The sequence below is a fragment of the Lepus europaeus genome, chromosome 16 (assembly GCF_033115175.1).
Source record: "Lepus europaeus isolate LE1 chromosome 16, mLepTim1.pri, whole genome shotgun sequence".
Classification (NCBI taxonomy): domain Eukaryota; kingdom Metazoa; phylum Chordata; class Mammalia; order Lagomorpha; family Leporidae; genus Lepus; species Lepus europaeus.
The window spans coordinates 56,831,334-56,857,306 of record NC_084842.1 but is presented as its reverse complement, the minus strand read 5'-3'; the positions used below and the strand labels follow the sequence as shown (position 1 = coordinate 56,857,306).

The following is a 25,973-nucleotide window of genomic DNA, read 5'->3' as shown; positions in this document are numbered from 1 at the left end:
CCTGGAAAATAAAAATGCATTGAAAGTCTGCTGTGCACTGATTGTTGTTGGACAGCAGCCAATAACTAGAGTTTGACTGCAACCCACACAGGCTGGGGCAATGACTGTGAACACATGGCAGGTACAGGAAATCCCCAAATTCCATTAATTTTGGAGTAAGTTCCTGGAGATATTTTGGTAATGTATTCCTTAAGTTCTGAATTTCTTAATTGCATTTCTGTTAAAGGGAGTTTGCTTCAAATATAGAAAACCTAACAAAAACCACGTTTCAAAAGGTCTTTTAAGTAGACTAGAAAAGTAACTTGTTACATTAGTTACTGATTTTCTAATACAATCTGAGTCTTCTCTGATATACTTGCAAATCTTTCCAATATCCTTATCTTTATGAAGATGTTTAAGGTAAATATTTATTATAGGAAATGTTTAAAATGATAAATTCATCAGAAGTAACATTTTTCCATTTTGCTATTTTCCATTGAGTCTTTTCACTTATAGAAGCTGAAAATGCTTGAAAGTTTCATACATACTGCATTTTGCATATCAGGAGTAGAGGGATTTGGGTTCCTTTGAAACCCAAATGAACTGGGAACTCCAACTCCATCATCCCTGCTGTCGAAGAAGGAAAGCCAGGGAGATAGAGCACCAAATGCTAGGAGCTTGTCCCAGGGCCGGAGAGCCTTGTTCTCTGCTGTGGATCTGGGGGAGAGAGAAACCCTTTGCCTAGTAGATGTGACAGCTGGAGAAAGGGATAGGGAGCGAGCAGGTCTTTGCTTGCTTCTCTTAAAGCTAAGAGGGAGAAAGACCTGGATGAGGGAGTGTTGTATCTTGGGGGCTACACTAGCATGAGAGACTGGCCCAGCCTCCCATAGATAGCACTGCTGTGGCCTAAGGCAGTCTCTTTGGTGGCTTGAAGCCGCTGGAAGCCGTGATCCACCTGCAGCCAAGAGGAGATGTGCACTGGGCATTTCTGAATTATTCTTTGCAGCTTTTAGGTTCCATCGTGTAATCGGTAACCACCTTCAGGTACACTTTGGTTTAAGGAGGTTTTTGTGTTCTGAACTAGGAGCCACTGTGCCAGGATTTATTTTGGTGCGATAATTAAAAATAATAACCTCAGCCAGCACCGCGGCTCACTAGGCTAATCCTCCGCCTGCGGCGCTGGCACCCCGGGTTCTAGTCCTGGTCGGGGCGCCGGATTCTGTCCCGGTTGCTCCTTTTCCAGTCCAGCTCTCTGCCATGGCCCGGGAGTGCAGTGGAGGATGGCCCAAGTGCTTGGGCCCTGCACCCCATGGGAGACCAGGAGGAAGCACCTGGCTCCTGCCATCGGATCAGCACAGCGCGCCGGCCATAGCGGCCATTAGGGGAGTGAACAAACGTAAAGGAAGACCTTTCTCTCTTTCTCTCTCTCTCTCACTGTCTAACTCTACCTGTCAAAAACAACAACAACAACAAAAAACAATAACCTCCAAGCAACTGCCTTATCCATGAACTTTGGTGCATTGCTTGCTCCTGAGTTTGAGGCTGCCTGTACAACAGTGCAAAGCTGGTGGTTAATAACAATAGTAGCAGCAGCATTTTTTTGTTTGTAACCGTCTTCCATGGAACTGGCAATGGCAGTACACACTGCACTTTTCATAGATGGACACTTTTGTTCATCTTACCATCTGTGGACTTTTCCAGACCTGTGTGGACTGAATGTCATAATAATCCCTCCATATACAATTATCCCCCCTTATCATGGGAGATACATTCTATGACCCCAGTGGATGCTTGAAATCTCAGGTAGTAAGGAATCCTATGTTTTTCCTGTATGTCCATATCTATGATAAAGTTTCATGTATAAATTAGGCCTAATAAAATATTAAGAACAATAATAATAAACTAAAACACTTACAGTGGTGTACTGTGACAAAATGGTCAGCATCATGGTTCCTGTGCTTTGGGGTCACTGGTAAGTAATTTAAGAGTAACTTGAACACAGATACTATGATATCATGACAATCAAAGTGATATTCAGTGACTAACAGGTGGATAGTGTATACTTTGTGGATTTATTGGACAAATGAATGATTCATATCCCAAATGGGCAAAGCATGGTGGTGCAAGGTTTCATCATATTACTTAGAATGGCACCAAAAACTTATGTATTTCTGGAACTTTCCACTTAATATTTTCAGTCTATAATTGACCACGAGTACAAAATCGAAGGGACCACTGAAACGAGTGCTCCGAAGGTGCCACACATTGGGTTCTATTTGTAAGGTACATTTTCTATTGCTGTGACATCACTGTAAGGTCAATAGCATCCACTTACTTTACAGAATAGAAGTTTGAGGATCAGGAAGCTTAGAAACTGTGCTAATAAGCAGGTGAGGCTGAGCTCCAAACTGAATCCCTCTGTGCTGTGTTCCTTGAGAAGTTCATTCCCCTCTCCTTTCCAGTGTCCGATTTGATGTCAGACCTCTGTTTATGTGCATCTTTTTTTAAAAAAAGATTTATTTATTTACTTCAAAATCAGGATTACAGAAAGAAATCTTCCATCCGCTGGTTCAGTCTCCAGATGGCTGTGATGGTCAGTATTGGGCCAGGCCAAAGCCAGGAGCCAGGAACTTCTTCCAGGTCTTCCACGTGGGTGGCAGGGGCACAAACATTTGGGCCATCTTCCTCTGCTTTTCCCAGGACATTAACAGGGAGTTGGATAGGAAGTGGAGCAGTTTGGACATGAACCTGTGGGATGCTGGCACAGCAGGCGGTGGCTTAATCTGCTGTGCCATGATTCATCTGCATCTTCAACGAATGTAGGTATTTGCTGGATCATGATGACTAGGGAATTTTGTTCCGTTCATTGTTAGAAGTAGCTAGGAGAGGACTTCGCACGCTGTATTTAATCTATGCAGATATTTAGTGAGCACCTGCCACTCTCTGCTACACTCTGAGGGTAGAGGCTGTCCCTCATCTTGCCTTTGGAGAGAGAAGCGAAGAGAGTGAGCACAAGGACTTCTTCAGAGTAAGAGACCTGGAAGAGTGGCAAGCTCAGGGCTCAGCCAAGCCCTTGTTTCATACGCAGGGCAGGCCTACAAATGAACGAAGTGGGAAACCACAGGGCCATGCACAAGAATAATTTAATATGTGGCTATTATATAAACAGTAATATAGATCCACTTATTAACGTGACTATGGTGCAACATGGACTCTGTAAGGAGCTTCTGTTATGCTTCTGCGTTGAATTGAGACTCAGGCCCTCTCAGCCAGAAGTGCTAACTGTTCTTCCTCAGTGCTTACGTATTGACTCTGTAGTCACAGAGGAGACAACCATTTCCCTTTGAATTTTGTAGGGCTGATTTGCCCAGTCAAGTCGCAGCCATACTGGTTAAATATATTTCTTATAATTGGAAGAACCTTTCTCACGACTTTTTTGGAGAAAAATTTAAAATGCATTGAAAAGTAGAAAGAATGGCATAGCAAATAACTGAGTATCTTGAGTCTGGAGTAGGACCAGCCGGCTCTGGCCTGTGGACTAAACCCAGCCCAATGCCTGCCGTGGTAAAGAAGATTGGAATGCAGATGCACACATTTGTGTATGTGTGATCTGCTAAGAGAGTGGGGAACTATTTTAACACAGACCACCACGAGGCCCCCAAGGCTGAAAATGCTTATTATCTGGCCCTTCACAGGAAGGTTTACTGACTTCGATTTAGATTCACCAGTTACTAATATTTGGCCATATTTGCTTTCTTTTTTAAAAAATATTTATTTTCTTTATTTAGAAAGCAGTGATAGAGAGAGAGGGGGGTGCAAAGATAGAGAGGTCTTCTGTCCACTGGTTCACTCCCCGAATGGCCACAGTGGCCAGGCTGGGCCAGGTCAAAGCCAGGAGCAAGGAGTTTTATCCCGGTCTCCCATGTACATGCAGGAACCCAAGCACTTGGGCCATCTTCTGCTGCTTTCCCAGGCCATAGCAGAGAGCTCGGTTGGAAGTGGAGCGGCTAGGACTCGAACCAGCGCCCATATGGGATGTCGGTGTTGCAGATGGTGATTCACCCATTATACCACAATGCCAGCCCCCGTGTTTACTGGCTTTATCTCTCCACAGCAAGACAGACCTATTCAAAACTCCTTCCTGCTCTCCCTCTCCCCACTCACTCCCTACCTCCTTTTCTCTCTCCCTCCCTCCCTCCTCTCTTTGTTTCTCCCTCACCACGTGTGTGAACACACACCCGCACACACACGTACACACACTTTTCTTTCCGAACCATTTGAAAGTCATGTAACAGACATTATAACCCAACCCTAAATAATTCATATAGACAGTTAATGCTAAAGCTTTTCTGTCTGTAACTACTGTCCTATTCGTCATCACATGTAATAAAATTCACATTCATCCAACAATACCATGCATGGTCCATATTTGAACTTGACTTTACAGCCTCATATTTTGGGGGAAATCTAGGGTCCAATCAAAGGCCATACATTGCGTTTGGTCAGCATGCCCCTTTAATTTCCAGTTTTTGTTTTTTCATGACATTGATTATTTGAAGAATCCTTTTAAAACTTCTTGTAAAGATTGTAAGTCTCAATGGCTTTGTTGGCTGTACATTAGTAAGAGCTAAATATAATAGTGATGAAATAAATCAGCATCTCCTACTTCTCCCTTGGGAGCAAGACACTTACACTGTTTGGCTTCTGAACTTACAACTCTTAAGATGTGGGTTTTGCTTGAAATTGCCAATGTGGAAAAATCGCAGGATGAAGAACAAGGCCGACGAGACTGCACAGGATGTGCTTTGTGCGATTGAGCACACAGCCCTTCTCGCCTGCTCCGGTGGCTGCCCTTATTAGCTCTTGGCCGGGCGGCTCTCCTTCTACACTGGGGCCTGGCTCCCATCCAGCATCGTTAGGTTGTAGCGAGAAGCTGGAAGCAGACCTGTAGTTATTTAAATTTTCCAGCCCAAATTGTTCAGGCTGGCTGGCAGCACAAAGCTTATGTATGTGTTTGTGAGCCATTGCTGAATGGAGTGTGGCACTCTGGTTAGGGAGGGTGCATCTGGATGTGCAAATGGGCAGATGACCTCTTTGCTTTTCTTGAGAATCTGGGGAGCCACAGTCAGGGTCTCTGGAGTGCCACAGTCATGACAGGTCTGTGGTCACAAGACCTGTCGTCTATTGTGGTCCCCCACAGAGAGCACCAACACTCACTTTGTTTTTCTCTGGGCAGCAAGCACCCAGAGCTTACTGGCCAGTCAACAGATGATGTGGAGGGGCTGGCGCTGTGGCGCAGTGGCCTGCCCTGAAGCGCCAGCATCCAAATGGGTGCCAGTTTGAGACCCTGCTGCTGCACATCCGATCCAGCTCTCTGCTGTGACCTGGGAAGGCAGTGGAGGATGGCCCAAGTCCTTGGGCCCCTGTAGCCACGTGGGAGACCCAGAAGAAGCTCCTGGCTCCTGGCTTCAGATTGGCAAAGCTCCTGCCATTGTGGCCAATGGGGGAGTGAACCAGCAGATGGAAGACTTCTCTCTCTCTCTCTCTCTCTCTCTCTGCCTCTCCTCTCTCTGTGTAACTCTGACTTTCAAATAAAATAAATAAATCCTAAAAAAATAAAAAAACAGATCATTTGGAAAGCCCTTGTAAAGGCTCCCATGAAGTCTGTACTAGGTACTGCCTTTGATTTGGGGCCACTTTATTCAAGATTTAAGGGGTTTGTTGGCTTTTCCTGAAATGTGGAATTGTGTGAGGGGGGCACTCTGTTTTGAATGTGGTGTCTTCAGAATAGTTCGAGGGCTGGCTCCTGTAGTGCCTTGAGGGTCTCAGGACCAGGTGATCAGAGAAGGTGTGTGTGCATGGGCGTGTGGTTGTGGGAGGGAGGCAGGAAGGAGAAAAGCCATCAGAGGAAGGGAAGAGGCAACAACAACAAAAGTGACAGTGAGAATTTCAAGGCAGGGTAAGAGTAAAGCTCCTGGAAACACGGGGCAGTGGGAAAGGCAATTGCCTCTGTGTGGACTTGGGCTTTCACCTCTGCGGAAGCCTCGTTTCTATCCGTTGTGTTCACTGGGAGGCAGGCTTAGCAGCTGGCTGGCTGGGATGGTACAAGACCTCTCTGTGCCTCCACTGTCATCTGAAAAATGGACACAGTAAGAGCAGCTGCTGCATATGGCTGTTTTGTGACTAAAAGAGAGAACCCCAGCACTTGACCAACACTCCAGGAGTAGAAGCTACAGATGTTATTTTGTGTTATACAATGCTTCACACAGTTCACAAAAATACTCTGTAGTAGCAGAAGCCTTCTCTGACCTTTATCCTCTTTCTTAAGAATAGTGAATAAATAGTATAATAATAATAGTAAATAATAGTATATAGTGAATAATCATATAGTAATCGTGAATACACTGCATAGATAGTAAATTGTGTTGTGGCGCAGCGGGCTAAGCTGGCATCCCGTATCAGAGCGCCAGTTTGAGCCCTGGCTGCTCTGCATGTGATCAGCTAATGCATATGGGAAGGCAGAAGGTTTTGGTTCAAGGACTTGGGTCCCTGTGACCAAAGTAGATGACCTACATAGAATTCCGCATTCTGCGGCTATTTGAAGAGTAAACCAGTAGGTGCAAGATCTCTGCCCCTAATCACTCGCTCTGTCTTTAAAATAAATATATTAAATACATCTTTTTTTAAAATGGTAAATAAAATTTAAAAGATAAAGCCTTTTTAAAAACCGTTCACCACCGGCGCCGTGGCTCAACAGGCAAATCCTCCGCCTTGTGGCGCCGGCACACCGGGTTCTAGTCCCGGTCCGGGCACCGGATTCTGTCCCGGTTGCCCCTCTTCCAGGCCAGCTCTCTGCTGTGGCCAGGGGGTGCAGTGGAGGATGGCCCAAGTGGTTGGGTCCTGCACCCCATGGGAGACCAGGAGAAGCACCTGGCTCCTGCCATCGGATCAGCGCAGTGCGCCGGCCGCAGCGTGCCAGCCGTGGCAGCCATTGGAGGGTGAACCTATGGCAAAGGAAGACCTTTCTCTCTGTCTCTCTCTCTCACTGTCCACTCTGCCTTTCAAAAAAAAAAAAAAGTTCACTCCTGAGCTTTGATTCTCATATTAGCCAAATATTTTTTCCAGTTTCCAGTAATACTTTATTGTAGCAATTTTAGTATCAATATGTGCTTGTAAGTGTGCTAATCATAAATTACATGACTTGTTTTCCTTTTCCCCTCACTTTTCTGACCATTTATAAGTAAATGCATCACATAAACATCCACATGTGACCCTCATATTATGATTTCTAATAAGTCTAGATTTTTCTTAATCTAATTCAGTTTATAGTCTACAAAGATATTTTCAGTCAACACCCATAAAGGATGTCTAAAAGGTATACAGAAGATTTATTTTAGAAGATCTGTTAACAAGAAAAACTTGCTAAAGTTGAGAAAAACCCCTGGGTATCAAAATCTGTTTCTTGAATATCAGTTTGAATGAGATTCTAGGTAATAAGTGATGAACAAAAAAAATTGAAGCAATAGTGAATACCTGGATTTTTAAAAGAGTATTATTCCCCTGAAAGATGCTAAGTTCTTCTTTTCAATGGTATTTTACTTGCACTTTTATACAAATGTGTGAATTTGGCAAGACGGTGGATTTGGAAGTTTGAGGTGTCTGCTAACTCAGGCATTTCCTAACAAAGCATAATTTTGTTATGCAACAAGCCAACAATTCGACCGGACCCCTAGCTTCCTTAATGCCTGGGAGCCCTGCTGCCCTTTGAACAATGGAAGGGGAGGGGCCAGTTCATAAAATAATCTAACCTGGATTTCTTTTCTTCTTTGCAGGACAATATTATCTTATTCTTGAGAGGTTGTAAAGAGCTGGGCCTCAAAGAATCTCAACTGTTTGACCCGAGTGACCTCCAGGATACGTCCAACAGAGTAACGGTCAAGTAAGTAACGTACAATTTATGTTTAAGGGAAACTCCTTTATGGTTTGATTTGCAGTTGTGTGAATGATGTTGTAAGTTCCAAGAGGCAGAGAACTGGGTGTGTGCAATAAAATAAAAATGTGCAGGTGAAAAATCAAGCTTTCGAAACAAGACTTCCCTCCAGGCAAAGCTTTCATTCTCATCAAACAAGATTTCTTCAAATGCAAAAATGATGCATATGGAGTTCCAATGTTGAAGAGAAGGAAAAAGGGTCAAGTAAAGCTTAACAGAGAGGCAAGAAAGAATATGCACAGAATCTCTGGTGTGTGAGACAAAACCTTTTTATTGGCTCCAACTGAGTATTTGAATAGGCTCTTGGAAGACCACAAACTAGGTAAACAGGTCTGGACAGGGCAGGCAAGAGAGGCTGGGGAAATTGCATCTTCATTTACATTTGTTGTAACTGTTTTCTCCTGTGTCAGTGATCAAGTTCTTTGAGGCTAGATCATTGGCTCTTTGGCCATTGTTGACTCTATCTATTCAACAAGCCATGTTTGAGGCCAGAGAATTCTTGGAGGCAAATGTCAAAGTAAAAGAAAAGGCAAAGCGCTCCTGTGTGAAGAATTAGCTCATGTCCAGGGTAATGAGAAGAAATGTCCTTATGAGATGGTGGAGAGAACTTTCCTATGGTTAGAAGTTCCTTAGACCCTAATGATTTTCTATAAAACACTTTCCACTTTACTTAATTAATATTTGGCATGACTATCACTTAGTAACAAGCTTAATTGTGTAGATTGGGTCTGTGGATTGGCAACTTTTCTGCATTTGATTTCTTTTGGGGTCGTTTTATTGATGGAAGAATTGAAAAGGGAGACAAGCCAAAATTTAGAGCCATTAATTTTATACTATTTGCTGATCTTGATTTAGAAAAAAAAATATAATGAAGGAAAATGAAAACTACTGAATTAAATAAAGTTTGTGGTGTATGTTGGGTTTTATGACTTATAAAAGAGTTTGCTGTGACTGGTTATCTAAAATCACTTCTCTCTTGTCAATGTGGTGCTATTTAATATTTCTCATGGAAAAAATAACAATAAAAATTAGGATACTTAGATATGGCACCTGCCATAAGCCTCACCTCAGTCATCATCTGCTCCATTTATTATTGTACCTAAATCCAGCATCTATAAATCTTTGTTCCTTTTAGGTAATTGTTCTCAGTTCTGCCTCCTTGAGGCCTCACCTGAGTGGCAAGTGACCAGAAACAATAGTTACTGTACAACATGGGAGGTGATAATTAGTCACACACACACACACACACACACACACACACACCCTGGAGGGTGAGGGGAAAGTTCACTTTGAAAAGTCAGCAGCTGCATTCACTTTTTAGAGCCTTTGTCCATCCAGAATGACTCTGGTATTAGAAAATCTGAAATCTTTTCAGCTTTCTTGCTTTTCTAAAAAAGTGGGCATCAGGAAATGAGGCGTCCAGGCCGAGGTCTCCTGCTCGTCGGATCTGCAGTCCTGGCTGAGTTCCCTTCCTACAGCAGACCTCTGTGTCGGCACGATACATGGGACATTTTCTCAGGCATGATGCTAGTGTCGCTTGCTCCATTCAGATCTGAAAAGATGCGACAGCCGATTTCTAAAGCGCACTGTGATTCAAAGACGTGGAAAGCTCCCGGAGGGAGAGAAGGCAGGATGCAGGCCACAGCACTCCTCAGCTGCCGGGCCATCTTCCTCTTTTCCTGTTCTTTTGACCTTTCCTTCTTTGCTCTCTCCTCTTCTCTATTCTGTCTTCCCACCTCTATAGCCTCTGGCATTTCTTCTCATTTTCTTTCCTTTTTAATTTTTCTTTTCCATGATAACTATTATTTTCTTTAGACAATACTTTTTCTTCACCTTCTCCTGTGTGAGATACTTTCTATCCCTAAAGAAATGAAGTGAACAGGGTATCAAGGTGCCCCCCCCCATCACATGCTGTTCACACTCCAGTGTCAAAGAGTGAGAGGCAAGTAAGCTTACAGAGAGATAAATGCTGAGAAGACAATCAAATAGAATGACGTGGAAAAGAATGACCTGGCCACAGGTGGCCAAGGGCGGCCTCTCTGAATGGCGGCATTTCTGAGACATGAGGAAGCCATGGGAAGATCTGTAGGCTGTTAAGGGCATAGAAAGAACAGATACTAGGCTGGGGAAGAGAAACAAGCTTGATGTGGAAAAGAAAAAGCAACGAAGCCATTGCTCATTCCTCCAGGGCATTGAGAAAGAGTAAGTGTGGTAAGAGAGGCGGTCCTCAAACATGGCAGGATGCTCAATGTGGAATCATTATAGAGGACCATTATTTGTACTTGGAAAGTTGTTATTTCTAGTTTTATTGAGGCGTGGAGCATGAGTTAGCTCCCTGCTTCGCAGGTTTTTTGGAAGTTGCTGCTGGGTTCATTTGGCAGTGGAGAGGAGCCGTGTTTAGCATGTGTAGATTTTACAGCTGAGAAAAATGGAACTACTGCTTTGCTGTGTTTTCTCCCTGTGAGGGCTAAGCAGAGATCAGCAGAGGTGCAAAGCACCCTGTTGATTTCAGTTACTAGCGGAAGCAGTAAGGTACAGGAGTGGATCCCACAGAGGAAATCCGGATGCTTTTCTAAAATTGTCTTTAAAAAAAAAAAAAACTCTATTTTAGCTTTCATGGTGGGTAATTTTTCTTACATTTTTTGGAGAAGTAACTTGAGTCAACCAAAAGAAAAAGAGAAGGGAAACCTGCAAATGATTACTGCATGTGTAATTTACGGAACTGTACCTGTAATGGAAGCCAGACAACCTTGACGGGAGCTGAAAGCACAGCCCACAGGAGCGCACAGCAAGGACCATTCCAGGGAGTCACAGCGATTGGCCGAAAAGGCCAGAAGGACCCGGGCAGCTCCCGAGTGTGATTCTGTAAAAGCTTGGAAGTATTTTCACATAATTGGTTGTTATGTGGAAGTCACTCAGCAAATATTTTGTGAGCTCCTACTATGGACAAAGCATGATTTTATCTCTGAAACACAATTTTAGTCAATGAGCCTTTATTTTCATGTTCCGTCTCCTGAACTTGTTTCCCATAAAAATTTTAGACCTTTTATAGATTTTTTTTTTGCTTTCATCTTTTCATCATTTTTTAAAGTTGTAGAAGATATCTAATAACATAATGACATTCATTTTTTTTCTGTGTTTTATTTCCTAAGTAATTTTAAGTAATTCTAAGTAATTGTATTCTGAAATCACCAGTCTTAGGCCTTAATCAATGAATATGTTCTTCCGATTTTGTTGTGTTTGTTAGCTGCAAGGATGCCTTAAAGGTGTCTAAGGAGAGATCACAGTGAAGAAACTGCTATGCTGATCATATTTTCTCTTCCTTTTCCTTATTTAGGAGCCTCGATTATAGTCGGAAGCTGAGAAATGTAAGTGCTTGAATTTTGCTTCCCAAACTTCCCTCTGACTTTGATGATTCAAGTGTAAAACTGAGCTAAGTTCATTGCCTCTCAGAGGCGTTGCTGGACAGAGTCCTTCTGAGAACAAAAGGAATTTGTCTCTGATAGGATCATTAACGACTGCGATAGAGATGAGAAGCCTAGATTTGGGGGGTTTCTCTTTAATTAGATAAGTGCTGGACCAGAAATAAATAAAAATGCGTGCTCCTTTGGGCTTCAGCTTCTTAAGCACAGATGATCAGTCACAACACGAACCTTAGCCCCTTCGCATTTGTAGGCACAGATGGGATTATTCAATGGGGTAGCTGGGCAAACTGTTCTAGGGAAAGATCCACATGATGTTAGTGTTGACTGCCTTGGGCCTGTACTGTTTTCCTATTTATCTTTTGAGTTTTTATTAGTATTTTCCCAAGTCAGCTTTGTATAGTTAGATCTAATTTCCTAAGGGCAAGTATGTTAATGCTCTTTGATTTTAAATTGAGATTGAGGAATGTAAGGAGTGACCTTCTCAAAAATGGAAAAATTGGCTGTAATCTTCTTAAAAACTTTCCCAGGTTCTAGTATGTTTGATTGATTCTTATCTTCTCTTCCTCTATCAGACTAGAGGTATACACCATTTTTCATCATACAGTTGTAAGCCAAGCAGAAAACCATAATCTAAAATCCAGTGCAGCCCATCTTCCATTCTTTCAATACAGCCTCATACTCTTAGCACATATTTGTTGTTTTATAGTCCTAGTTAATATCCTATGTGTGGAATCGTCTGTTCTCTGGAAATTTATTTGTAAGCAATCAGTTTAAAAAGTCTTTCTGGAAGTTTTGAAGTATTCATAAAGCAGAATTTTCCCACCGAGGTGGGAAACAGAATCACATCCTAGCAGTGATGCACAGAACCATATTTTGGGCCTGTTGCCAGCTGGAACTGTGCACCTATATCATGTTGTCCAAAGCAGTTTCTGGTCTACCGAGTAGAAGGAGGGACAATAATTATGTCCCAGCCTGCTGCAAGCAATGAGACAGAATGTGAGCATAAAATAATAGTCTGAGCTTTTATATGGGCCTCGGATCCCCATAATTCATTTTTAAGGAGCTCATCCTCAGCCAACTCCTGTTGGGTTTTATGGGAAAGTCAATGCAGAAAAGCATCTGCTTTTGTGGACAGTCTCTTTGGAAAGTGAACAAATTCACTGAGGAGCCTCGCCTCTGACCACTGAATATTCACAGACATTCCCAAACATCCAAGGCAGCAACCTTGTCAAAACGAAAAACTTCCCATCTTAGAGTCATGAGCATCTAAACCCCAAAGCAGGGTGTCTGGCTGATATCCTTCATTGCATTGCTTTCTTCTGACCTTAATTAGTTGAACGATGGAGCATCTGCTGGGACCCACTACTACACCTTTGTTACTCCTTTGGTCTTAGCAGAATGTCTGTGGCCACAAGCAGAAATTTGGGGCCTTCAAAAGCACCTCTCTCAAAAGGAATTGACCACCTCCTTCATTGCTTGTCTGAGTAAAATCTCCAATGATTTCATGAAAAATGCCCCTGCCTCATTGTGAAAACTTCCCTACATGAAAGTCATTTTGGAGGACTTATTTTTCCTTCTTGCTCATGGAGATCCACTTCCCCACAACCTAACTTCGGTGAAAACTACAGTGTGATTTTCACAGCGGAGTCATGTTTGTGCTGAGTCAGCAGTGGTTCTTACTCGATGATTGACAGTTAATGGCTAGGTCCCGGAGGGTGGCTCTGTCGGTCAGTGGCACCTTCCTGCTTTCCTCTTGCAGCATTCCTGGGTCCTTCGTTTTAAACACCATTCCAACTCTGTGCACTGTTCTGTTCCACAGGTACTAGTGACCATTTATTGGCTGGGAAAGGCTGCAAATAGCTATGCATCCTACAGCGGAACGACTCTGAACCTGAAGGAGTTTGAAGGCTTGTGGGCTCAGATGAGAAAGGTAACTTGGCTTTTCTCCTTGATGCCTTGAGGTTTCGACAAGGTGGGGAAGGAACACATTGCCTTGTTCAGTTTGGCATGGTGGAATTGTATAGGCCAAAGATGTCACGCACTCAAGGAAATGACAGCTATTCTAACCAAGGACACCTTTGGCTCATACAGCTCACACCTTCCGAACTTTTTTTTTTTTTAAGATTTATTTGAAACAGTTAACAGAGAGAGGTAGAGACAGAGTGAGAGAGAGAGATGTCTTCCATCTGCTGGTTCACTCCCCAAATGGCTGCAGCATCTAGAGCTGGGCCAATCTGAAGCCAGGAGCTTCTTCCAGGTCCCCACATGGGTGCAGGGGCCCAAGCACTTGGGGCAACTTCTGCTGCTTTCCCAGGTGCATTGGCAGGGAGCTGGATCAGAAGTGGTGCAACTGAGATTCGAACCAATACCCATATGGAATGCTGGCACTGCAAGCCAGGGCTTTAACTCACTGCGCCACAGCACCAGCCCCTCCCTGAACTTTTATATTCTTTGGAGAATGGGAGCTCTGAGCACCATCGAACTTGAATTCCAAAAGAGCAAATTCAGTCTGTCGGGACATAGCTGTGGATGCCAAGTAGCTCAGTGCTTGTTTTCTTGGGGAAATAATGCTCAAATTAAACAATGCAGTATTGTACAAAAATGAAGACTTGCTCTGCACTTTTGTCCTAAAGGTCATTTTGCTTACCCATCCTGGCCTTGGAGTGGGTGAGGTAATGCCAGCCAAGTTCTTCCCCCCGCATCCACCCCGTATAAGTTCTGATTAATTAGAAGCATTCTTTGACAAAATGTGCCTTCTATGGCCATCACATCTGAGTGATCTGGAAATTTGGAAAATATTATGTACATTATTAAAGGCTTGATTTAATGGACTGTGAGAAAGAGTGACCCAAGGTAGAAGTTTGTCCAGGAAATAGCAGCATGTGTTGTGTATTTCCACCTGGTTGTTCGATTTGGGGGTTCAGCAATCTAGGTAAGTGGTATCAAGTGCTGGCGTGGAGTTTTCCTCCAGAGAAACCCTCCCAACCAGCCGTGGTGGACAGGTAAGGCTTGCTTGCAATCAGCATCCGTGTATGTTGGATAAGGCCCGTATTAGAACACAAGTAATTGAGACCCTACTTGTCCTCATGTCTCTTATGTGAAAAATAAATGTATCAATGCAAATTGAGAGTCATTCAGTGCTTTACAATTTTTCTCTTAATACTGAAATTGCACATTTACTCCAACTTTCTGATGATTTATCCTCCTTTCCTTAAATTAATGCTAATAGTTCTACTTGGCCAGAGCCAGTCTGGCTCACATATTTATAAATGGACACAGTTCTTATATTTGTTGTTACGTGTATAAAGGAAGTCCTTCAAGCCAGTTCCTCTCAAAATAAAACCAATTCATCCACACAATTCTTAGTCTTAGTTCTTATTTGTCCTTTAATTTTTCATCAGATCTAGCCCTAGAGAAATGACAGAAATAAGTTCCAGTCTGGATTTGGGAAGTCTAAAGCTTTACTGTTGTTATATTAAATGTGGACTTGAATAATGATGGATGGATCGTCTTTGTTAAACACTTTCGGAGTTCTGGCTTACCATTGCCTGCTGCATTCTGTTGCGATCAGGTTTCTTCTCATTAGTAGCAGTTCTTACCTCCTCTATAACCTGTGCAGCAATTGGCTTCTCCATCTTTCCTAGCCTCCCTTTCTACTGAGAGCTTGTTACTTCAGCTGCCTGGAAATGACCGCTTACTCATAGCTGTTACCCTTTTATATGAATGCAGATGCCATGGCAGGGCATGATGGAGTGATTAGTGTCGCTGGACATAGCATGACTCTGAACTCAAGCCCAGGTATGGGACTCCCACATCTTTATTCAAAGAAGAGTCAATGAACTTTACTGGTTAAGTTTCTGGAAATATTGGCTTTATCTATAATGTATGTTATCTCATTTTATTAGGTAGGATCGCATTCAGCTGGGAAGCATGAAAAATTCAAAATAGCTAAAATACAGTAGACTTTATTTCTAACTCAAATAAATGAGTTCTCGATGTGAGCAGTGCAGGACTGGTGTGAGAATTCCATGGCCATCAAGAAGGTCTAGACTCATTTTGTCTTTTTCCACCACCAACATCAAACTCTGTCTTCTCACTTGCTGGCCCAAGATGGAGGTTCAGGCTTTCACAGTTATGTCCACAATCAAGCCAGGAAAAAGGAAGAACAGGGGAGAGGGGCCTATGCCCTCCCTTTAAACACAGTTCTGGGAAATTATACTCTATACTGCTGTGGTTTGAATGTCTCCTCCAAAATTCCTGCTGTAACTTAATTGTCATAGCAACCAATGCAAATATTGTGGGAAGTGGCACCTTGAAGAGGTGCTAGTTATGGGAGGGGGAGCTTTGCTTTCAAGTGAGCTCTCTCACCATCCGAGGATGCAGCAAAAGGGCCCTCACCAGATGCTGCACCTTGATCTCGGACTTGCCAGCCTCCAGAACTCTGTGAAATTAATTTCCATATAAATGACCCAGTCTGTGGTTTTCTGTTAATAGCAACAGAAACAGACTAAAACAACTCCTGCTTGTATCTTATTGACTTGAACTGGGTCACATATCCATACCAAGCTATAAGGAAAGACTGGACAAAGTAGACTTTAATTCAACTAAAGTCTGTGAGTATTTTCACTAGACAGAAGTGTAAAACAGATTTGGAGGGACAACTGGAATCTTCTGCGCATATACAGGATGAGATAAATTTGAAATGAAACTTTTTCCTTTCGCCAAGGAGATTAGCCAGAATTTTTTTTTTTACATTCCTTTTTCTAGTGGGAAAAATGTAAATAAAATTTATTAGCTGTAGTGTAGCTTGTCAAGTTCAATAATAGAGATAATGCATGCAGAGCCCTTAGCATAGCATTTGGCATGCAGTAGGTATACATAGCTTGCTGCTGTTGCTGTATATGCCAAGGATCTCTGTAAGCACAGGGACAGTGGCCTTTCACTGAGCCTGGGTATGTCGGGGCAAGCCTCCCAAAGAAGAGTCACTTAAGCTAAACAAAGGGGAGTTACTGCAAGAGTTCTGAGATTGGAGTGAAAACCATGGGGATTGGGTTGGCTCCAGAGAACTCACGGACTGAAATTAGAAAGCCAACTCTTTAGGTTCCTCCTTCCTACATCTTGCTCTCATCTCTTCTGATATCTCCTTTTTAAAAAATTATTTATTTGAAAGAGTTACAGAGAGAGAGGAGAGACAGAGAAAGAGAGATCTTTCTGGTTCATTCTCCCAAATGGCCCTAATGACCAGGACTGGGCCAGGTTGAAGCCAGGAGCTTCTTCCAGGTCTCCAACATGGGTGGCAGGATCCCAAGGACTTGGACCATATTCTGTTGCTTTCCTGGGAGCATTAGCAGGGATTGGATCAGAATTGGAGAAGCTAGGACTCTAAGCAGTGCCCATATTGGATACCGGTGCTGCAGGTGGCAGCTTTAACCCACTGTGCCAAAGTGCCAGCCCTTGATCTCTCCTTGAATTCATTCTTTCTCCCATGGGCCAACATTCCTTTATAACAGGGAACACAGCCAACAGTAGCCCTAGGATCACTTGCTTCTAGCTCCTTGGCCCAAAAGGCTGTGGAATGCTTCCTCTCAGCCTTAGTATACAATTCCTAAGAGTGTACTCTGGTCCATGTGAGTCCTACTCCTGAACTAGTGCCTAAGATCAGAGGGCTACCATGGTTGGCGTAACTCTCTCCCTTTTCAGGAAATGTAGGGCATCACTAGAGGAAAGGGATAAAGAGGAGGAAGCATGATGGGCAACCAAATGCAAGTCCCCTGCCTCGACTGGAAACTGCTATCAACTTCTAGTCCATCAACTGCCTTATTTTTTCCATGACACTCATCACCTGACTTCACATTCACTTGTATGTTCTTCCGTTTGTTTCTGCCTTTCTTAATAGAACATAAGGCTCATGAGGACAGAACATTGGTTGATTCTGACATAATGTTTTGTCCTCAGGACTAGAACAGTGCCTGACACATAAAAGATGCCCAATAAATGTTTGTAGGGTGAGTTGCTTACATAAGCAGAGGGTGGTGGGTGGAGCATGAGTGATCATGCTGGAAAAGTCGAACCCTGAGCCACTCCAGGAAAGGAGCTAGCTGCCTTATATAAATCACAGAGGAAGCAGAAAATGTTGAGTGGTAAAACAGGCTCTTCGGAGGCCATAAGTCATACGCCAATCCTAGCTGGTGCTCATTTTCTATGACAAAGCGGCATAAGAAGTGGACAGATGAGTGGGGTAAGTCAAACATCTCTCAGAAGCTAGTAGTTCATTAACACACTTTTACAAGAACAGCAAGCAATTAGCACAGGGAACTGATTTGACTCTTATCTCCCGGGGAGTGCTCTGTGTTGAAGACACAAAGCTATGGGACTGCTCAGTGAGAAGCACAGACACACAGATGATGTAATTAGATCCATGAAAGCAGAGTGGGGCTGTCCTAGCCTTTGTGTGGTTCATACGAGGATCTTCTACCCTCCCTCAAAAGCTCAATTTTAGGTGAGCAAAAAAAATCAACTTTGATGGCTTGATAGAAGCTGATAAAATTGTCCAGCTAACTAATGTCCACATCTTTAGTTCTAGCAAGAGTGGCAACCTCTGCCTTCACCCTCAGGTTCCTGGCGGAGGACTGGCTTGGCCAAGGATAGCCACGAGGCCTGGTTTTCACTTTTCAAACTGGCCGTGCCATGCAGCTGCCCACTTGGTGCAGGGTTTTACCATACTCTTTCCACCCAGTCATGAACATAATGGCTGTTTTGTTTATTTTTCCCGTAATAACTCTGAGACAGCAGCTGAAGCTCTAGGAAACGTGCCGACTTTCTCTTTCCTCCTTTCTCATCTCCTGTGGTTTGTAGAGTAAGGGGAGGGGGGAGACACCTGAGCCTTCAGGGGGCCTTTCTGGTGATGTTTTCTTGAAAATCCCACTTTGTAGTGTTGCACACACAGCTTGTAGGGGTGTCACATCCAGAGGTGACCCGTGGCCCAGCTCCCTGCGTATCAGCCCTCGCTGATGGGGAAGTAAATCCAGATAGAGCTTATAATGGAGAAAGAGTGTGTGAGTCCCCATAGCTCTGTCTACAACTGGCACGTGATTTTATATTGAAATTCACGTACCTGAGGGGATGGCAGTAATGACAACCACGGTGCTTAGTCCGCGTCTGGCACTTTTCTGAAGGCTCTCTGTGTGTTAGCACACGTAAGCGTCCCAGCAGCACCAGTGCGGGTTCAGACTTCGCCATGAATCCTCAGCTCTTCCTTTCCCAGCCAGTCAGGCCTGACTTCTCTTCAACTCCTGATTAACACTTGACCTGCAAGCACACCACCTGGATGGAGTTCCAAAGCTGTAATGCCTGCCTTCCTCAGGAGGGTCAGCTCTACTGGACACACCCCTGCTGCTGGCTTAAGGACGGCTTCTTGCTTCCCCCCACCCCAGGGCATTGGTAGCACCTCCGTGCAGAGCCTGCAGGGGGCTCCCCTCCGCCCTGCCCTTGCTCTCTCGCCTATTCCCCTCTCTTGATGCAAAACCTGCAGGTGCCTTGTGATGGACAGAACCCCTGTCCCTCCCTCTGGGAAGCAGGGTCAGAGGAGTTGGCTGTCATTGACAGAAGCACACGGAACAAAGCCGCGGGCTCCTGTGAGCATCTTCGATGCTCTTGAGCAGTTTCCAGACTTGCTAACAGGGAGAATACTTCTTTATTTTTCCTTTCTGTTGGGAAGGGCACAGGGACCTTTGGGAGCATTCTGGAAAATCCACCGAGTGACTTGCCAGTCTTTGCAGAGTCATCCGTAGTCCTTCTTGTAAGCGACAGTCTGGGGGATATTAAAGTGAGGTTTATCTTTGAGTGACCAGAGTTATTTTTGTTTTCGCCAGCCCGGACTATTGTAATGAATGCTAAGGCACTGGTGGGAACAAGGCTTTTATTATAATACGAGGGTGAGGACGGCTTTGACTGACCTTTCTTCTGCTGGAGTTTCAGTGTTTTAGTATGTGCTGCTTGTGCTGGAAAGAATTTATAATCACAGGCTGTCAAAGACAGCCATTGTTCTCCCTGCTCTGAACATGTGGGTCAGCTACAAGTGCTCGCAGCTCCCCCAGCGCCAAGTGCTGGCCGAGAGCAAGAGCATGCCTGGATTCTTCTGAGGCATCAGGAAAAGCCGTTTGCATATTTTTCACTGCCCCCCCCCCTTTTTTTTTTAACTTTTTGCCTCAGAAAGACAGCTCCCTTTCAGAGCTGGAATTTCCCTCCAAGGTAGCAGGACATGGAAGCGTGTAGCTCTACGGTTTTGCAGGTCCGATAGCGCTGCAGAACCCAATGCTGCCTGCATTTGCCAGACGGCGGCAACAGGAGCAGTTGCACAGCGCGTTCCCAGGCCAGACATGCAGCCATGGATTCCGAGAGACAGGGCAAGGTGAAGGGTTTTGTTTGTCCTTCTTGTTTTTCTCTGTCATTGTAGTCCTGGAATCTGAACTTTGGGGTCCTTTATTCTTAATTCCTTTGCTTTTGTTTGTTTGTTTGGCTGTAACAGTATGGGGTAGGAGGTACTGGGGGTCTTTTGGGAAATGTGCATGGTGTTCCGGCTGGGAGAAGTGCAACAGAGAAGGGCCCAGGAATTGAGTGGTGACCTGGAGATGATGACCCATCCCATAGCTGGTTGCCGGAAGCTCCTCAGAGTGACGCGATGCACTGGATTTTTTTGCAGACTGCTGGAGGCTGATTTTCCTGATACCGTAGACGCTCTCCGTCTATTGCAGTCGTGTGTGTAAACAGTTCATTTTATTTCTCGACAGGAGACTGATGACATTGAGAGTCCTAAGCGCAGCATCCGAGACAGTGGCTACATCGACTGCTGGGATTCCGAGCGCAGCGACTCCCTCTCTCCTCCTCGGCACGGTCGCGATGACTCCTTCGACAGCCTCGATTCCTTCGGCTCCCGTTCCAGGCAGACACCTTCGCCAGATGTAGTGCTCAGGGGAAGCAGCGATGGTAGGTCGGAGTCTTAGCAAACTGCACATCTGGGAATTAAACCTTAACTGGGGGAGCATAGTCAGTGGTGGAGGGTCAGGCACTGGGAAGGTGGGCTTCGCATGCACTTTGCTGGATGCTGGTCATTCTATCAACTGGTAGAAAAATGTCTTTGAGTGTTTTTCGTGATCCTTGGAATTTGGGGTGGCTTTGCCAGAGGCTTATTTAAACATTGCCCCAGTGAGGAGATCTTTGATTGGAAAATGTGTTACATCACTCCTCCCTTGGTCTCTGTGAATTACCACGCTGTGTGGACCGTTAGCTCATAAAGTGTGCCGGTTTATATGCTCTGGATAGGAGGAAGGGAAATATTTGAGTACCGCACTGTGTTACGTGAAAATGGATCAACTTCCAGCAGACTGGAAATGCACTCCCTACACTTACGAGTGTTCTGAAGCCTGGGATTTTGCAACTTTAATTGGCACGGTTTTTGGCAATCTGTTTGATGCATGTGATACCTGACCAGTGGCTGGCTCGATGCAGGTGGCCGTTACTGTGTAGTGCCAACCCAGACTGCCCGTTTCTTCTGGGTTTGATTGAAATCCTGCAGATTTTATCTCACCTCTAAGGAATGATCATTGTTCTTCACAAATATGTGTAGTCATGTAACCTGATGTAAATCCAGTGCCTATTTCTCAGAAGCTGTTTGCCTTGCTTGCCTAGCTTCTTCGTAATCGTAGAGGGCCGGCAGCTTGGCTGCGCATGTGTAAACTTGCAAAGTTGGGGAGTTTGTTTCTTTGGTTAAGTGTATTCCTTAATTGATGATAGTATTTCTAGATTAAGCCTACTGTCTGAGATCAAGATTATCTTTTGTAGCTAAAAGATTCCTTTCAGCTGAGCAATTCTATACTATGAACATATTTGATTATCTAATGTCCAGGTCCCAAGAGTGAGTTAGTTATCGGCACTCAGCATCTCACCGAATCCCTCCAGGAAACTGTGACTCTCCCCATCTGATGTTTGTTTCATAAATGAGCCTTGGGGAAGTTAAATAATAGCCCCCCAAAAAGTCACAGTCAGGAAGTGGCAGGACCATGTCAGATTGAAGAAGTAAGCCCAAAATGTATGCTCTTGAGCCTAATGTACTCGCACTTCTTTCTCTGTGCCTAATAAATGTTTTATTCTAGAATGACTGCCCTACTGCTTTTGTTTAGAACTTAAACTTTCCAGCAAATAGATTAGCCGCAGGGCTCCATAGTCTGTGACCCCTGAAGAATTCCATGGTGCATTGTGAGCCTCTTGAAAAACATTTCTAAAATTTTATATGACATCTTCCATACCACCCACAGCACTAGAAGTGAAATGCCAAGCCCACCATCTACTTGAGCCTTAACAAAGCCAAAATGTAGATTTACTTTAATAAAACGTATTTTAACCCAACTATTTCATCCATATTGTTTCGATTGTTGTGCTTTATTGCATTTTCTTCATCCTAGTTTTTTATAACCCGTAATATAGACCCTTTATTTCTTTTGCCATAAGCTTCAAGGGGTGCAGAATCTAAGACGGACCACATCTTGAAGGGATTTGAGGTGGTGATTGCTAATATTATGCTAATATGTATTGAGGCACAAGTTACTTTGCAGCAATTAAGACTGATAAGCTAGAGCCTTTTGATAAATGTTTTCTCTGTCTAAAGAATAACGTGAAATGCAGCGTTGCCAAACACCATTCATGAAAGAGCATCTAACACAGATTTTACCAATCAGTCTGATACCTTGAGGCTTATGTTCCTGTAAACTAATCAAGACCTAATGAGGTTTTTAAAGAAAACACATTTTTTATCTGCCTTTTTTAAAAAGTCCCATGATTTTAGCCAAATACACATTGGGTTTTCTAAGCGTTTATGCTGTTTTTTTTTCTAAGTGATACTAATCAAAAAGATTGCTAGTCCTAACAAACACTTCCAAATTTGGAAGAATATATATTTTTGTAAGTCTTGAAAATTTATTTCCTAAGACTGATAATTCAGGGAGGTCATCCCTTGAAATGCTTCAACTGGATGCTGGCTCATATGGAGAGTTTTCTATTTATTATTGGTGTCCACTGACTCACTCAGTAAGGACAATCAGGAGCCCCTCATAGCACAAAGCTGTAGCGTCCCATGGTCAGTTCAGCCAGCCTGTCTTGCTAGAGGAGTGCCCACTTCCTCTCTCATCTTCACCAGCATCCCATCTGAGACCATGTAATAGGTCTCATTGAAGAAGAAAATTCAGGGGCTGGTGTTCTGGCAAAGTGGGTTAAGCTGTTGCCTGCAACGCTGGCATCCAAGCGCTGGTTCAATCCCCGGCTGCATCACTTCCAATCCAGCTCCCTGTGAATACATCTAGGAAAGTAGCAGAAGATGGCCCAAGCAGTGGGACCCTGGTCACCCACGTGGGAGACCTGGATGGAGCTCTGTTCTCTGGCTAAAGTCTGGCCCAGCCCCAGCCATTGTGACTATTTAGAGAATAAACCAGCAGATGTGTTTCTCTATCTCTCTGTCTCTCTGTCACTCAGCCTTCTAAAGGAATAAAATAAATCTTAAAAAAATGATGAAAATGCAAAATCTTCCACTCAGGTACTTTTCAAATTAAGGGCCTATTTATAAATATGATGCATCATGTTGAATGAATAACTTATATTTTAGATAAACAATAAATTAAGAGAGAGAAATAAGGGATGAGAAAACAAGAGTGCTGGAGGAAAGTTAAAAAGCCAAGGGCTGAAGTTGTATATGGCAAAGATAGTTAAAGACACAAGGACCCCTACTTGCTGTAAGGGGGAGAGAAATGCAGCTGAGTGGAAAGGGAGTGTCAATCTTTGATCAGATTGTATCATCACCTCGTGCTCTGCTGTGTCTCCCTAACTTTGGACATAAATAGGGAAGCCACCCTAGTGAATGTCCAGGCTTGCAGGAAGATGTGAACTCAGAACCGTTTGACCTCCTGGCCTCATGTAAGAAGAGTGCTAGTGTTTTCTGAAGCTGTACCATGGTGGCCACTTCCCATTCAATCCTCCCAACAGCTTGAGAGCTGTGTTATCACCTCTGTGTGTCCCGTGCAGACCCAAAGGTACAAAGGATTTATTTTTTAAAAATATTTATTTATTTTATTCAAAAGGCAGAGTTACAGAGAGGCAGAGGCAAAGGCAGAGAGAGAGAGAGAGAGAGTGGTCTTCCATCTGCTGGTTCACCCCCCAAATGGCCACAATGGCTGGAGCCAGGAGCTTTCTCCAGGTCTCCCACATGGGTGCAGGGAGCCAAGGACTTGGGCCACCTTCCACTGCTTTCCCAGGCCACAGCAGAGAGCTAGATCAGAAGTGGAGCAGCCGGGACAAGAACCAGTGTCCATACGCAGGCTGCAGCTTTACCCGCTCGCCACAGCACAGGCCCCCAAAGGATTTAAATTTCCCTGTGTCACAAAGTTAACAGCTACGGGGGCTGAAATTAGGCCCTGGATACTAAGTCCATAAGCTATACTTCCTACAATCGAGCCACATTGCCCTGAGATATTTGTAAGTTAACGTTTCTTCAAATGTCTGTTTAAGACATTCATCAACGAATGATTTGGGGAGTGAACCAGCAGGTGGAGGACGTTTCTCTCTGTCTTTCCCTCTCTCTGTCTGTAACTCTACATCTCAAAAGTCAGAGTTACACAGAGAAAGGAGAGGCAAAGAGAGAGAGAGGTCTTCCATCTGATGGTTTATTCCCCAATTGGCCGCAATGGCCAGAGCTAGGCCAATCCAAAGCCAGGAGCCAGGAGCTTCTTCCAGGTCTCCCACGCGGGTGCAGGGGCCCAAGGACTTGGGCTATCTTCTACTGTTTTCCCAGGCCATTGCAGAGAGCTGGATCAGAAGTGGAGCAGCTGGGTCTCAAACTGGTACCCATATGGGTTGCCGGGGCTTCAGGCCAGGGCATTAATCTGCTACACCACAGCGCCAGCCCAATAAATAAAATCTTAAAAAAAAGAGAGAGGAAAGTTCCCTTCTTAGGTATTAAACAGCATACTTTGAAACTTTCAGTTAATACATTATAGGTAATATAGGAGGATATTTCAGAAAGTTAATCAAAAGTAGAATTAAAAGATAAGGTAATTTTGATGCAAAAGCACTGAAATCCATGCAGTTTTTTATAATACACATTTCCATGAACTTCTTGAAGACCTCTGTGTTTTATATATTTACACAAATAAAGTTTATAGATTATGGGCTGAGCATTGAGCGACCTCAGACAAAACTATTGTATTCCTAAGCTTTCACAGTTGATAGAAGAATCGTTTTTCTTCTGTTTGTATACTCAACAAAGCATAGTGCTGCCCTTAGGGCACGAAGCATCCCAAGAGAAATCTGTCAGAGAGGCAAGAACTCTGGCTGGGTATTGGAAAAACAGAAATTGGAGTCTCAGGGCCCTTGCTGTGTCATAGAGGGTTAAGCCTGCACCTGCAATGCCGGCATCCCATATGGGTGCCAGTTCTAATCCCGGCTATTCCATTTCTGAGCCAGCTCCCTGCTAATGAACCTGGGAAAGCAGCAGAAGATGGCCCGAATACTTGGGCCCCTGCCTGCATGTGGGAGACCCAGAAGACACTCCTGGCTTCAGTCTGGCCCAGCCTCAGCCATTTCAGCCATTTGAGGAGTGAAGCAGCAGATGGAAAATCAATCAATCTCAATCTCTCTCTCTCTCTCTCTCTCTCTCTCTCTCTGTATCTCTGCCTTTCAAATAAATAAATAAATCTTAAATGACTAAATAAAAGAACTTGTGAATTTATCTTTAAAAAAAAAGAAAGAAAGAAACAGGAGTCCAGGGCAGTCACTAGCCAGCCATAGAGAAAAGGCCCCTTCAACCTCAGGGAGTTGCTGCTTCCCAACCTTTAATAAAATGGGGATAATAGATAGTATTTGCATATAATGCCACTTACAGGGGACTGTAAATGTTTTAGAGCTGTTACAGATACACTTAAAAAAAGACTTGGGGTGGGAAGGGAGCTAAGTACTGAATCAATTAGTAACAAGTCATAGAGTGGCCAAAGCTTCCCAAGGACTACTGAAAGCGAGTGGCATGAATAATTCATAAACTGAACGTTTCATCCACAACAATGAACAACTTGTTTATGGTCAATGCTTTTAACTTTTAAATGCATTATATCATTTCATCTACAGGGAAAATCACCACGTTTCTATTTTATAGAAAAGGACAGTCAAGTGTGCCAGAGACCCAGCCCACAAGAGCACAGCTCATTTCCAACTGACAGAATGAGTAGTCAGCATTTATTAAAGTTATTCTGTGTCAAGTCCTGTACTAGTAGTTTTTACATGAGTCTGATTCTCCCAACAGCCCTGTGAAGTAGGGGCATTACTATCCTCATTTTACAGGTTGGTAAACTGAGGTTTCAGCTGGTGAAACATAATATGCAAAGTGAAATAGCTAACCTATAGGGGACTCAAAATGAAGTGTAACTAGCTTAATTCCCAGGCATGGCCCCCTCTGCCAGGCTGCCACCTCTTTTTTCTTAGTTCAAGTCTCTTTTCTTACTTGTAAATAGGTATATAGGTATATACTTGTAAATAGGTATATT

At 43.8% G+C, this 25,973-nt stretch overlaps 1 protein-coding gene across 6 annotated transcripts in view; it reads left to right on the top strand.

The window, feature by feature from the left end:
* The window catches only part of LIMCH1 (LIM and calponin homology domains 1), a 346,004-nt gene that overhangs the window by 233,769 nt on the left and 86,262 nt on the right, over positions 1–25,973 (top strand). For all 6 annotated transcript variants that reach the window (XM_062213687.1, XM_062213685.1, XM_062213686.1 and 3 more), the window contains exons 4-7: positions 7,812–7,918; positions 11,307–11,337; positions 13,214–13,324; positions 20,184–20,379. In XM_062213687.1, the coding sequence (XP_062069671.1) occupies positions 7,812–7,918; positions 11,307–11,337; positions 13,214–13,324; positions 20,184–20,379 (445 nt within the window). The remainder of the gene's footprint in view (positions 1–7,811; positions 7,919–11,306; positions 11,338–13,213; positions 13,325–20,183; positions 20,380–25,973) is intronic.